At 48.6% G+C, this 14,603-nt stretch overlaps 1 protein-coding gene across 1 annotated transcript in view; it reads right to left on the bottom strand.

Annotated features, from left to right (window-relative positions):
• The window catches only part of TEP1 (telomerase-associated protein 1), a 53,728-nt gene that overhangs the window by 13,697 nt on the left and 25,428 nt on the right, over positions 1-14,603 (bottom strand). Inside the window, exons 11-31 of the mRNA XM_011957941.1 lie at positions 14,101-14,191; positions 13,695-13,872; positions 9,838-10,006; positions 9,177-9,335; positions 8,921-8,998; positions 7,839-7,969; positions 7,467-7,526; positions 6,149-6,307; positions 4,991-5,167; positions 4,619-4,739; positions 3,541-3,665; positions 3,157-3,270; positions 2,948-3,065; positions 2,595-2,789; positions 2,300-2,475; positions 2,045-2,201; positions 1,731-1,910; positions 1,182-1,274; positions 783-915; positions 488-638; positions 127-260 (exon numbers count right to left, since the gene is read on the bottom strand). Coding sequence (XP_011813331.1) covers positions 127-260; positions 488-638; positions 783-915; positions 1,182-1,274; positions 1,731-1,910; positions 2,045-2,201; positions 2,300-2,475; positions 2,595-2,789; positions 2,948-3,065; positions 3,157-3,270; positions 3,541-3,665; positions 4,619-4,739; positions 4,991-5,167; positions 6,149-6,307; positions 7,467-7,526; positions 7,839-7,969; positions 8,921-8,998; positions 9,177-9,335; positions 9,838-10,006; positions 13,695-13,872; positions 14,101-14,191 — 2,899 coding nt within the window. The remainder of the gene's footprint in view (positions 1-126; positions 261-487; positions 639-782; positions 916-1,181; positions 1,275-1,730; positions 1,911-2,044; positions 2,202-2,299; positions 2,476-2,594; positions 2,790-2,947; positions 3,066-3,156; positions 3,271-3,540; positions 3,666-4,618; positions 4,740-4,990; positions 5,168-6,148; positions 6,308-7,466; positions 7,527-7,838; positions 7,970-8,920; positions 8,999-9,176; positions 9,336-9,837; positions 10,007-13,694; positions 13,873-14,100; positions 14,192-14,603) is intronic.

Below are 14,603 nucleotides of genomic sequence, written 5' to 3'. Positions count from 1 at the left end.
CTCAGCCTTGCATCATTCCCAAGGGCAGTAGGTGAGCTGGCCAGCAGATAGAAGCACAGTGGGTGGTCCTGGCCTCCAAGCCCAAGCTCCACACTCAGTGCCCAGGCTGACTTGGGCTGCAGTCACCTGCAATGAGGATGTGTGCCGTGTCCTCTTGCCCTGGCCTCTTCCCATAGCGACGTTTAGCTGCTGTTCTCAGGGGCCCATCAGGGAGGCACAGCCGGGCACCAGGGCGCTCCAGAGGGCCCTCCCCTAGCAAACTGTCCTCATGTGAGGAAGAGAGAGAGGAGAAGGAAGAGGCCTGTCAGTGAGCATCCTGGCACAGCAGTGGGCTCCTATGCCCCCCTCAAATAGCGGAAACTGGAGCAGCTGGAGCAGTAACCCACTCATGGTCTGGGAGCCAGATGTTGAAGCTATACACAGGGCCCTGGCTCAAAGAAGGGAAGGCATAGGGAGGTCAGCAGGAGCTCAGCTGGGGCACCTGTACCTGCGCAGACTCTGGACGAGGTAGGCAAATGGGCCCATGGGGTAGGGGTCTCCGCTGTTACCAGCAGCCACTGCCTCTTCCCAGCTCTTAGTCCCCTTGGGTAGTGTCCGCCACATACTCAGCACTCCATGCAGCTGGTCCACAGTCAAACCTGAAAACTGAAGCTCTCTGAGGCCCTCACCTAACCACACAGTGTCCCCCCCAGCCCCCACCACACCTGCTGAGAACCCAGTGGAACCAAAGTAATGCGAACCCTGGCCCTCAGCGTCCCAACCCACCCACCCCAAGCACTGACCACTCCGTGTGACCTCTAGGGTGGTCAGCGCCTGGGGAAGGACATCAGGCCCGTGTTCCTGTTCCAGTGTGCTCAGGATGTGCTGCAGCAGCAGGGGGACAGTGGCAGGCAGAGTCCGGAGTCTCTCAGACACCTAGGATGGCGGGAGGACAGCCTCGTTCAGTGTGGCGGGAGGAGAAGCAGCTTGGGTTGTGGGATAGGGAAGGGGCAGCAGGAGGACAGCAGGGAGGAATGAAAAAGTAAAGAACAACTGTGGGAGAGAGGTGAGGCGAGGTGTGAGGTGAGGATGGGGAGCAGGTGATCACAAGACAGCAAAGGACATGGGATAGGGATGAGACAAAGCAGCTGAAGAGAGAATGGGAAGTGGTGATTGGGACTTGGAAGGTGAGGAGAACCGACCTGCTCATACAGCGTGAAGAGCCTTAGATGATCGGTGACCAAGCGCAGGTAGAGCGGCCGGCCTGATTCTCGCTTCACCAGCAGCAGTCGCATCTGACAAGACTCAGGACTCAGGGTGGGTCCAGGAGGGCTGCCCACAGCCAGCCCTCTGCCCAAGCACCAGCCCCTCTGCCAGGCAGCTCCTCCTCTGAGAGTCCCCAGTAGGCGCCAGGTCCATGGCATCACCCCAGGACATAACCATCCCTCTCCTACACTGCTCTGCCCAGTCAGCCCTGCCAGAAAACCCCTGTGGCTCAGCCTACCCCACCAAAAACCACTTTACTCATCCCCTCACCCCAAGAGGCCCCAGAAAGGCCATTCACCAGGGGAAGAGGGCTAGGGGACATTATCAGGAACCACAATTTTCTTATTAACAACTTCCCATGGACAGAATTTCTGAGAAAACAAAGGAGCAGGTCTGTTCAAGGCAGCTAGCAGCCTCTGCACCTCGGGTCCTCATAGTTCCCAGATTCACCCCACACACCCACCAGCCCTGGCCTAGAACCCAACCTGGTTGTTAAACGGTGACTCCTCCAGCCGCTTCCCATACAGGGCCAGCTCCTCTCTCACCAGCCGGGCCCGAGCAGAGGCCTCCAGAGGCCCCAAGGCCACCACGTGGGCACCCTGGCTCTGCTCAAGGGTCTCCCCTAGGCCTGTATCCCTAGACACACTCAGCACCAGGTGTACACACTGTGATATTTGGGCAAAGGGAAAGGAAGGTAGAAAGAAAAGGAGAACCACATTGGAGAGGCCCCTCTCCTCCCTGCTGTACCCCTCCTTCCCCCGAGCCTGCCTCCCCACACCCACCTCCTTCTCACACTCACCCGGGGAAGTTTCTTTGGGATCCAGTCTGAAATCAGCTGCCCATTCTGGTCCACCAACCTATCAGCCCCATCGATGATCAGGACCAGCGTCTGGCCAGGATGCAGGGACTCAGCAGACTTGGGCAGCAGTCTCTGCTGCAGCTCCCACACCAGGCTTCTGTACATGGAGATGAAGTCAGGGTCAGTGGGAGAGACAGAAAAGCAGGCGTGGCACCATGGGCATCAACAAGGCTGGGCTCATTGGGGGATACCCACCGGTAGGTGTTGGGGAGGGCACCTGGCTCTTTTAGTTGGCCACGCAGATAGGTACAGAGGCGTCTGAGCAGAGTGAGGGCAAGACCCTGGTCAGGACGAGCCCCGGAAAAGTGGAAGAAGACTAATGGTGCCACCTTGGCCCCATCAGGAGCCTGCAGGGCTGACACAAGAGATGCCTGCATGTGACAGGAACAGAAAACATGGTCACATTTTATATGCTTGAGCTCCCTGTGCCTTACCTCCTTAGCCCACACAGCCTTCCCTCCCTCCTGCCCAGGCCCCTGAGACTCTGTACCAGGAAGGCTGTCTTGCCCTGTCCTGACTGCCCCGTCACCAGGCTCAGCCTCCCATGGTGCAGCATCAGCTGCTGCGCTGTGTCCTGAAGAAGGCGTGGCCGGGCGGTACTCGGTGGCTTCTGCAGCTGCTGGAAGGTGGCCTGGACCAAGTCATTGTCTGGGATGGACACTGGCTGCTCCAGCAGGGCCCCAGGCTGAGGGTAAATGGGTCAGTGACTATCCATGGTGCCATGCTCCTCAGGACCCCCAGGCTAAAACTCACAGAGCCCCCACCAAGTTACTTCCTACCCAGGACAACCCAGACCACCCCATGTCCCTCTGCACGCCTCTGGTCACCAGTGCTTCTGCTGACCTGCAGGTAGAGCTTCTGGATCGTATTCCACACATCCTGCAGAACCAACTGACCAAACTCCTCCAGCCCGCCAACATAGGGCCTGCCAGCTGCCACACCCCCCCACTCACAGGGGTACCTGTGGGCAAATCAAGCACAACCAGGTCAGAGCAGGCCTGGCTCCTCTCACCACATCTCTGTACAGGTGCTCCCTACCTCCCTCAGCTCACCTGCGGCAGGTAATCCCTTTCTGTCTGCTTAAGCAGCTCTTCAGTTCTGAGATCCGACATGCGGCCTCTTCAGACTCAGAAACAAAGTCAGATTTCCAGGCATCTGGCACAGAGCTGACCACCAAAGACCCCAAAAGTTGGAATAAACTCAGACCGCAGCCAGCCTCCCTCTACCAACCACCGACATAGCTGTAATTTCCTGAAGCTCCTCAAGTAGCGATCTCCTGACTCCAGCACCAAGGCTGATGTGGGGCTGCAAAGGCATGCTGAGTCCTGTTTCTGCCTCACAGCACTCCCCTTCTATACTCTGAATACTGAGGAGAGAAGACTAGCCTGTCTGACCTTCTGGGGAAGGAGCCCCAACCTGCAGGCAGCAGAGAGTACCTGAGGAAGCTGGAATCCCGGAAGTAGATGAGAGCTTGGGCAGAGGGCTGCAGACATTGGTTCCGGTTCAGGAACTGCATCACCTCCATCTCTGTCACAGAGCGCCCTGAAGGGTACTGCTGGGCCTGTGGGGAGGGCAGAGACGGTGGGTTTAGTTCTAGGCCACAGTGACCCTCCCTCCAGACCTGCCAAGGCCCCAGGCCTCCTGTATCTGTGATGTTCCTCTCTCCCTCCCTCCAGGCGCAAGCAATAAAATATAGCTAATAGCTAATGTTTTTTACTTATTTTTATTTTTTTTTCTGGAACAAGGCACTAGTAGCTAACATTCATTGAATGCCTGTAATGTATTGAGTATTCTGTTACAGACTTTTGTTTTTGTTTCTTTGTTTTTTTGAGACTGAGTTTTGTTCTTGTCGCCCAGGCTGGAGTGCAATGGCGTAATCTTGGCTCACTGCAACCTCCGCCTCCTGGGTTCAAGCAATTCTCCTGCCTCAGCCTCCTGAGTAGCTAGGATTACAGGCACCCACCACCACGCCCAGCTAATTTTTGTATTTTTAGTAGAAACAGGGTTTCGCCATGTTGGCCAGGCTGGTCTCGAACTCCTGACCTCAGGTGATCCACCCGCCTTGGTCTCCCAAAGTGCTGGGATTACAGGCTGAGCCACTGCACCTGGCCCTGTTACAGACTTTTAATTCTCATAATAACCCTCCAATGTAAATGTCGTTGCTTCTCTTTAATATAGGGAAATTGAGGCTAGGTGAGAGTAAGCTGCATTCCACAAAGCCACACAACTTGTAGATGACAGAAGGGAGATCAGTACCCAGATCTATCTGATGGCAACACCTAAACAGACCTACCCTCTTACTTTTGCTCTTGGCCAACCACAGAGGCACTTCTCAAAGGACTTTCCTCATCTAGAGCATGGTCACTTGCAGTTATCTTCAGCCTATATTTCTCTTCAAGTCTCAAAGACCTGCCTGTTCATAGTCCCAGGGTTTCTGACAGAATATGGCTTCTCACGGCCTCTGCCCCAACCTTTGCTTCCTCCCCAGCCCTCCTCCAAACCTGTCTGCCTTACCCAGTGGAAGTGTGGATAGTCAGGAAGGTTGTAGCTGGGGGGAATGTATCCATAACGGGAGCCCAGAATCCCCACAAACAGCTGTGCGTTCTCCACCTCCCCAAGGCACACTTCCAGTTGTCTGTAGGCACGGTTATAGGGACATGTGGGAGTCACTGGGGGCATGGTATCAGGGAACATAGGCATAAATAGGGAGACAGGACCCTGGCTCACAACTGAGAAAAGAGAAGGTAGGCTGCTCTTGTTAGTATCCAAAGAGCGACTCCCGCCTTCACCCTCATCCATTCTTGCAGCCCCAACCCTGCCCCCCTCAGGTCCACCACTCAAGCCCCTCATCCCCAACCCAGCCCCTCTTCTCTGCAGCCCCCACACCTGTTCCTACGAGTCTCCTCCTCAGTGACGCCCCAGCGGAGGTCGATTCCGTGAAGGCTGATACGGTGAGGGGCCGCTCGGGCCTGCAGTGCTGGCAGCACAGACCTCAGCAGCAGGTCCCGCTCCCCATGCATGTCTCGGAAAGTGGATGAAATAAAAAGCCGGATGCTGCGCCATCTGGGTATAAGCAGAGGGTTGAGCTCAGTCTAGGGATGAGCCCCATCACCTAATCCACAGACACTGCTGTGATCACCCTTTAGCACTGAGCATGAGCCAGGTATGACAGACAGCAGACAGGTGCCCAGCAGGCCTTCAGAGAAGCACGTGCTAGTGGTCTCAACTGCAGGGCCCTGGAATTTAAAGCCCACTTGCTATTTCTTGTACCCCTCTCCTTTTTCTCGAAATCATTATTATGTATTTACTGTTTGTTCATGACAACACTGTGAGGTAAGCACTATCATTATCTCCATTTTAGCAATCAAGAAACTAGGTTTTGTTTTTGTTTGTTTGTTTGTTTAAGACAGAGTTTTGCTCTTGTTGCCCAGGCTGGAGTACTATGGCACAATCTCGGCTCACCGCAACCTCTGCCTCCAGGGTTCAAGCGATTCTCCCGCCTCAGCCTCCCCAGTAGCTGGGATTACAGGTACGCACCACCACACCCAGCTAATTTTGTATTTTTAGTAGAGACGGGGTTTCTCCATGTTGGTCAGACTGGGCTTGAACTCCCAACCTCAGGTGATCTGCCCGCCTCGACCTCCCAAAGTGCTGGGATTACAGGCATGAGCCACCGCGCCCGACAAGAAACTAGAGCTTTAAGAAATTAAGCAACTAGGCCAGATTCAAACTGCTATTTGGCAAAGCCACAATGAAAAAGCCAGAACCTGTGCTCCTAAGCCCTCTGCCTACACCCTGGCCATACGGCCATGATGTCTGCCATCATCTTTGTATTCTGACTTCCTTTCCTCAGTAGAGAAAGGAAGGGCTTGCTCACAACCTGACAACTCCCTGAGGTAGAGAAACCCCTGCCTGAGAAAGAGGAAGCGTACCTTCACGAGGAGAACAAGTGGCACCTCACCAGCTAGAATTTCAGTCCCAGAGTTTCTCCAGGTTTGACTGCAGCCTCTCCCAATTCACAAAGGCATAGAAACACAGACTGACCCTTGCTGGGAAATAGGAGCCAAGGGGCTTGGAGTGTCCTCTTCCAGTGGCCGGAGAGACTGGACTCCTGTCTTTCCTGGGGGTGGTGGAATCTTGAATATTTTGTCCATTTGGCCCACATGTTCCAAAAGATGGGAGGCCCCATGCTCTGCGATGAACCTGACATAAATAACAAGAGTCATAATCAGTGAGGTGTCCCAAAAAGGGCAGGGGGAAAAAGATACGTCTAGGTTTGGTCACCAGTTAAGTGAAGCTCCTTAAGAAGATAACCATAAGCAGTTTACGCAGACTTAAAATAAATGAGGATGCAGAACCATAGGAATGAAGGAAAAAAGAAGCCCAACTCTAGCCCTTCCTGTTGTGCATGGTAATCATAAACTTGCTGTTGGGCCAGGGGCAACGGGCTAGGGTAAGGTGTAAAACTTAAAGCCATCCCAGTCTGGGCTTGAGCAGCTCTGTGCCCGTCATAAAGGCTCCCTGGAGAAGGAGGAATGTGTCTGAGGCTTCCTAATAGGAGTTGAGGGAAATGGATGGCATCCAAAGGAAAAGGCAGGGGAGAAAACAAGTACATAAGAAGGCAAGGATGGAGAGAGAGAAAAAAATGTGAAAAGATTTCTATAATAAGATTTCTATAATTTAGCTTAAATAAATGTAATTTTCTCTGGATCAAGAATGAAACAGAAGCCGCAGTGACATGGCCATCTCTTGATAGTGAAATCTCCTATGTCCATTTTCTTCTTTCCTACTGGATATAATATAATACAAACTTGGCTGAATACCAAGATGGCTGGAGCTGAAGCTGACATATTGAATCATGTGGTAGAAGCTGAGTATTTGAGGATCATGCAGCAATAAGAGAGAAAATGCCCAGGTCCCTTTGACACTGTGTTGCTGCTATGCCTGGATGGCTGTAAAAGAGGAGTGAACTATCTTACTTTAAAAAAGAAGTGACTGGGGCCGGGCACGGTGGCTCACACCTGTAATCCCAGCACTTTGGGAGGCGGAGGTGGGTGGATCACGAGGTCAGGAATTCAGGACAAGCCTGGCCAACATGGTGAAACCCTGTCTCTACTAAAAATACAAAAATTAGCCAGGCTTGGTGGCACACGCCTGTAGTCCCAGTTACGTGGGAGGCTGAGGCAGGAGGATCACTTGAACCTGGGAGATGGAGGTTGCAGTGAGCCGAGATTGTACCACTGTACTCCAGCCCGAGTGACACAGTGAAACTCTCTCAAAAAAAAAGTGACTGGAGTAGAGATAATCTCCTAAAAACTTCCTACCAAAGTCTCCAACCCTTCAGTATCCATTCTATACTCACTTCAGTATCCCATCAGTGCAGCCTGAGAGTGTCACATCATTGGGATTCAAATCTGGTGACCTGGCAAAGGAAGAAGCAGTCACTAACCATCACAAACAATTCCTGGAACACAGTCACTGCCCGCTAACATCCCAAGATGAAAACCCCACTTCTACACCTTTAATAGGGTTATGTGGTAGGCTAGGGCTAGGGTAGACTCTCACGGAGGGGTACAGAGTTAGGCTAAAATATCCACCCAAAGTGCAACAGAGGTAAGAAGGCAGAGTTGGGGAGATCCCTGTCAAGTGGGAGTGTCCTGTGCTTTGGCAGGTGTAGAGAGGAAATGTAGACCACTAATTTCTGACACTGGGCAGGAAGTATAAGCACCCTTACAGGTATTGTACCCTTCTCAGGAGGAGACCAACAAAGAGGCACTTGGAATTCACACGCTGCCAGTAAAGCTGTTTGGCCACATTTATCATTCCTTCATCCATGCTTTGGCCAAAGAGGATGACCCTGTCCACCTGTAAGATGAAAGGGGAGAAGATGCTAGAGAAGGGATGCTAGAGAACCCAGGACATTAAGATATGAGCTTTCTGAGGACAGGAGGGTTAGGAGAACTCTGAGAGGAGTACCTCTCCTGAGAGCACATAGAATGAGGGAAGCCACTACATTTTAACTTACAGGGGACATCAGGGGATATCAAAGTGGAGGTTGGAGTGGGGCACTGGTATACTGTATCTGGCTCATTCAGGCTCAAGAGAGCTGATTGTTAAGTTTTCAGGAATTTTGTGGGCAGTTGTTAAAGACGGACATTATTAAACATTAAATGGTATACATTTAAAAAATTAAGTAAGTTATATTTAAAACAAATGTGGCTGGGCATGTTGACACACACCAGTAGTCCCAGCTACTTGGGAGGCTGAGGCAGGAGAATCACTTGAGCCCAGAAGTTTTAGTTGCAATGAGCTATAATCGAGCCACTTCACTCCAGCCTGGGCAACGGAGTGAGATCCTGTCTCAAAAAATAAAAATCAGAAAAGAAAACAAATGTAATAAATACTCAAAATGCATAACTTCCTAATAATTTTACTACATTTTACTACTATCTACTCGTGCTTATTTACATCTACTGTATCAGGTTGTGAGAATACCACACAGCAGTGTGCTCCTGAGCGTCTTTTCCCAACTCTGTGTTCAGTAGCATCATGTTGGTAGCTTGAAATCAGCCACCGTAGGACTGTTTACACTACAGAAATTTAGGAGATGCTATTAACCAAGGCTTATTTTTCCAGGCAGCTGGTTGTTGAATATTTACCAGCACACCACTGAGTAGGGGGTTGTAGCCAGTAGACAGCTGTTCTGACTATTTTATGTGGTTGGAGAAATCAGCTTTAAAGGTCAAGACATGAAATATATCAGTTGTAGAGGAAAATGTGGGGGAGGGAGAGAGTTTCTCAGGGATTAATACTCACAGGAACCCTTTGGCCAGCCAGAGACAGCAGGTATTTCCCAAAAGTATTCAGGGACCATTCACCATTTTCATTAAACTCCTGAAGGAAAGAGACTTCACGTTATGTGGTTGCACAGTAAGCAACAAACACTGCAGTCTTGCAGTCTGCTTGGGAAATCTTCAGAACTGTGTATATCTGTGCCTTTACCAAATATCTGGGCTATTCCCAGGCCTGTGTTCTTCATGTATTTTTGGATGGTGGGTGTTGAGTATCTGACCTGGACTTGAGCCTGGAGCCTGATGGCAGTCTTCAGGATGCCTTCTTCTGCCTTAAGCACTGCAGTCTTCAGAGTGTCACCTCCACACAGCATGACATCCACCTGCTCGGCCCTCGTGATCATCATCCCAATCAATAACAGCGCATAGTTCAGCGGAGGCTGATCGGACAAGTGTCAGGGGAAATAAAGCTCCCCTGCTTTGGAATTCACCCTTGCCCAGCCAGCCCTGGAGGCCAAACCCTTCCACTGCTTTGAGGGAGTAAGAAAAGGCGTAAAATCCCAAGTTAGGAGGGTTCAGCTTCAGCAGCCCTCAGGAGGAGCTGACTGTGGAGGGAGGAAGAGAGGAGCCAGGATCCCTGCCCAAGTTCAACCCTGGGATGTAGTGAGATGAAAGTGAGACATATTTTGGTGATGGAAATTTAGAGAGTACCAAGTACCAGCCAAAGGTGAAATGTTAGTATTATAATCCATAAACCTGGTTGAAACAACATCCTAGGAATTGTCCCTAGGAACCGAGGACTGATACTTGGAAGCAAATTCGTATCATTTATTTCAGTTGGAGTGCTTGCCTGGGAAAACCAGCTCTGGGAACAGGATACCACTCAGGATCCCCAGCATCCTGCCAACCCAACCCCTTGGAGGATGCTTTTTATTTTCTTACCCCTTGTGGATTGCTCTTTGGACAGAGCCTGTCTGCATCAGCATCTGTCAGATAGACCAAGATGGTGCGGCCTGGCAGCAGGGGCAGGCTGTGCTTCACAGAGAGGTTCACAGCTGTCTCCAGGGCCTGTCGGTACCTGTTCAGCATCTCACCATCATATTTCCACTGTCTACAGGCAAGAAAGACACAGGCACAGGGGCTCAAGGACTTATCTGCCCCTTAGAGGCAGACGGGGAGATGAGAACTTGCCACTAAGTATTGAATCTTCTCCCTCCCTCAAGCACCACATCCCATTCCACAGCCCACTCCATTTCTGGTGTAGAGGACTGGGACAGAGCTTCCCTAAGCCCCCATTCTATGGGATTCTTCTAATCCACACTCATGGTAGGAGAGGGGAAGTCACCTGTGGATCCAATAGCTACATTTACCACATGAATCCATTCTTACTTCATGAAGCAAGATTTAACGGCTACATAGTTTTAAATAGTATTTTAAAAAACAAATGCTAACTCCTTACTCTGAAAACTGACAATTAAAGGAGAATAAATTGAATATTCATCCCACCTTTCCCATACAATCTATTTCAGGGTAACTAAATAAATATAGTTGATAAGGGAGGCTGTTTTTTTAAATTTCAGTTAAAAAATATTGAGGAATGATAAAACCCTCATTCTGCAACCACCAATGAAACAACTGGTTCACGCAAAGATCACCAAAGGATGAGCCATTAACTACTGTGGAGAGATGAGGCTATTACTACCTGAAAGCACTGATCAATATCAGCATTACTGAGTAGTAGTCCCACTTAAATAGTACATATATAGGATCACCTATGAACTACTTGAAAAAAAAAAAAGCAAATCTAAATCTGTTCAAGCCTTTAGAGCTAACACCCAGTGAACATGAAATAGAAAAACAAGTTAGATGACATCATGAAGAAGGAGGGAAATCCAGAATATGGGATATTCTGTGGGGTCCCTGAACCTGGTTTTCATAGTAGCTCAATGGCATAAGAACAATTAAAAGATTAAAAGTGACATAAGAGACTTAACAACCAAACGTAATGTGTATACCTTGTTTAGATCTTGATTTGAATAAAACTGTGAAATGATATTTTTAAACAATTGGAAAATTTGAATATGGACTAAATAACAGATGATTTTAGCAAGGAATTATTTTTAGTTTTGTCAGGTATATTAATGACATTCTTATTGTATAAAAAATGTCCCTTTTTAAAGAAACACACACGAAATAAGGAAAGATGAAATAAAATGTGTCTTATTATTTGACATTTGTTTTAAAAATATCTTCAAAAGAAAAGAAAAAGGAAAAAAGATCAGTAAAGAAAATGTAGGCTGGGCGCGGTGGCTGAAGCCTATAATCCCAGTACTTTGGGAGGCCAAGGTGGGCGGATCACAAGGTCCGGAGATCGAGACCACGGTGAAACCCCGTCTCTACTAAAAAAATACAAAAAATTAGCCGGGCATGGTGGCGGGCGCCTGTAGTCCCAGCTACTTGGGAGGCTGAGGCAGGAGAATGGCATGAACCTGGGAGGCGGAGCTTGCAGTGAGCCGAGATCGCACCACTGACCTACAGCCTGGGCGACAGAGCAAGACTCTGTCTCAAAAAACAAAAAAAAAAGAAAAGAAAATTTAATAAAATCTAGATAATCACTGAATCTGACAAACAGTTTTATGTAAGTCTATTTTATTTTTATTACTTGTGCGCATATTTAAAGTTTTTTATACTAGTTTTTTAATCTACCAAAATCAGTAGTCTCCCCAGCGCTATCCAATAGAATTAAATTACAATTAAATCAAATTAAACTTAAATTATACACGTATAATTTTCTAACAGTCACATTTTAAACAGTAAAAATAAACTGGTGAAATTAAATTTTCTTTTCTTTAAGAGACAAGACGGGCATGGTGACTCATGCCTGTAATCCCAGTACTTCGGGAGGCTGAGGCAAATGGATCACTTGAGGTTGGGAGTTTGAGAGCAGCCTGGTCAACATGATGAAACCCTGTCTCAACTAAAAATACAAAAATTAGTGGGGTATGGTGGCATGCGCCTGTAATCCCAGCTACTTGGGAGTCTGAGGCACAAGAATCACTTGAATAGGGGAGGCAGAGGTTGCAGTGAGCCGAGATCACACCAGCCTGGGTGACCAAGTGAGACTCTGCCTCAATTTAAAAAAAAAAAAAGAGACAGGGTCCTTGGCTCATGCCTATAATCTCAGCACTTTGGTTTGGGAGGCCAAGGTGGTTGGATTGCTTGAGCTCAGGCGTTTGAAACCAGCCTGGGCAACATGGTAAAACCCTAACTCTACAAAAAATATAAAAAATAGCTGGGTACAGTGGTGTGTGCCTATAATCCCAGCTACTTGGGAGGCTGAGGCAGGAGAATCACTTGAGCCTGAGAGGCAGAGGTTGCAGTGAGCTGAGATTGTGCCACTGTACTCCAGCCTGGGTGATGGGAATAAAATCCTATCTCAAAAAAAAAAAAAGGGGGGGTGGGAACAGGGTTTTCCTCTGTTGCTTAGTCTGTGCAGTGGCATGATCATAACTCACTGCAGCCTCAAATTCCTGAGCTCAAGAGATCCTGCCACCTCAGCCTCCCAAGTAGGTGGGACTACAGGTGCAAGCACCTGCACCTGGCTAAAATTAATTTAATATTGCTTTTTATTTAACCCAATATATGAAAACATTTTCATGTCAGCCTGTAATTAATACAAAAATTATGAATATTTCACATTCTTTTTTCAGACTGCCTTCAAAACCTAGCATATCTCAACTCAGACTTCACTAGCATATTTCAACTGCTAAATAGCCACATGTGGCTAGTGGCTACCACATTGGTCAGTACAAGAATACCATTTGGACTGGCCCCTTGGGCTTTTTTTTTTTTTTTTTTTGAGACAGAGTCTCGCTCCTGTTGCCCAGGCTGAGTACAGTGGCGCGATCTCGGCTCACAGCAACCTCCGCCTCCCAGGTTCAAGTGATTCTCTTGCCTTAGTCGCCCAAGCAGCTGGGATTATAGGCACCCGCCACCACATCCGGCTAATTTTTGTATTTTTAGTAGACAGGGAGTTTCACCATGTTGGCCAGGCTGGTCTCAAACTCCTGACCTCATGATCCGCCTGCCTCGTGATCCACCCGCCTCGGCCTCCCAAAGTGCTGGGATTACAGGCGTGAGCCACCGCACCTGGCCAGGCTTGACTCTTAAATGGCCCTCTCTGTTCAGCTACTGTTTCAGGAGATTTCCGGTTACTGAGCCCTCTAGAAGATCAAGTGAGTCCTGTGTTTGTTTTGAATAAAAATAAGTGAAAGATACTGATGAACCACTTAAAAAGACAGCTGAGACTTCATCACGCCTACAAAACATATTGTACATCTGTCTGAGCCTGCTGATGGTAACTATCTTTGTATGTATGTCAAAATACACACACACACACACACACAACAAAAATAAAAAAATGAATGGGTCAAAAAATACAGAAAGAGATAGAAACAAAGAGAAAAACAAACATGTCACAGAAAAGAAAAAGAAAGAAAACCATGAATCAGAGCAGAAGCAGAGAGGACACCAGCGTACACCAAGGAATCCACATAACCAATAAAACAATCACAGATAATAAGAGTGGAGGTCCAGGAGTAGATTTCATTTCATGATCTCTCTTTCGGACAATGTTAAAGACAAGCTGTGCTATGCAAAAAACCAGGCAGTTCTGAGCCATTGCGATGACTGACAAGCAAACCTTTACAGAAAAACAGCTGGGCTTCCCAGATGACTTCCAGCCTGTACCAGGGTAGCCCCGATTGCCCACCCTTGGCTCCCAGACAGTGTATACATACCTGGCCTTGTGTACTCTCAGCTTCTCCCTCTTAAGCTTCTCATACATCACAGGTACCCTCATTACTGTCCGAAGCTGCTGACAGCTTAGGTGGCAAAGAAACCTCCGCCTGGGACGGTTGTTGTCATTTCTAGTTAGTATCCGCCTCATCAGTGTTGTATTAGAAGGAAAGGGCAATGCTGTATGACAGGTAAGTTTCTAAGTGAGGCAGCTTCCATTCCCTCATCTTTTCCTACCAGTAATGTGGCCTGAGCCCCAATCCTTGGGGCTGGCAAGTGCCTGACTTCTGTCCCCCACCCCAACACACCCTGAGACTGCAAGGCAAGAGGCTGAAAATATTGGTGCTGCTGCTTCATTTATTGTCAGATACGAGAGGCAAACAGGAGTTGGAAGAAGGGGGAGAATACCTTGGTTTCTGAGTTGAGCCTCAAGGGCATCAATGGAATCATGGGCATTAAGAAATCTGAATGGAAACTGCCGACTGTGGATCACCGACTTCTAGAAAGCAAGGGAGGGAGGGGTCATGAGCAGAGGAGCCGGGAGTATGGGGGGCTTCAGGGGTCCACTCTATTAGTTTTGTGAGAAGGCACAGAAGGACAAAACGAACTTAGACAAGAGATATAGAAAAGAGATTAGAAGAAGAAAGAAAAAAGTCATCATTTTAGGGTATGAGAAGAGGTAGCAAAAGAAGAGAAAGTAACAGAAAGAGTCCTGTTTCCTTTGACTCCCTCTGGGCGGGGTGTGGTGGCTCATGCCTGTAATCCCAGCACTTTGGGAGCCTGAGACTGGTGGACGGTCTGGGCTCACGAGTTCGAGACCAGCCTTGCCAACATGGCAAAACCCCATCTCTATAAATAAAAAATAAAGACTCCTTCTGAAATCAGTTACATCACAGAAGTGTCTCTTCCTG

Source organism: Colobus angolensis, unplaced genomic scaffold (genome assembly GCF_000951035.1).
Source record: "Colobus angolensis palliatus isolate OR3802 unplaced genomic scaffold, Cang.pa_1.0 Scaffold451, whole genome shotgun sequence".
In the NCBI taxonomy this organism is placed as follows: domain Eukaryota; kingdom Metazoa; phylum Chordata; class Mammalia; order Primates; family Cercopithecidae; genus Colobus; species Colobus angolensis.
This window is presented reverse-complemented; position numbering and strand designations above follow the sequence as displayed.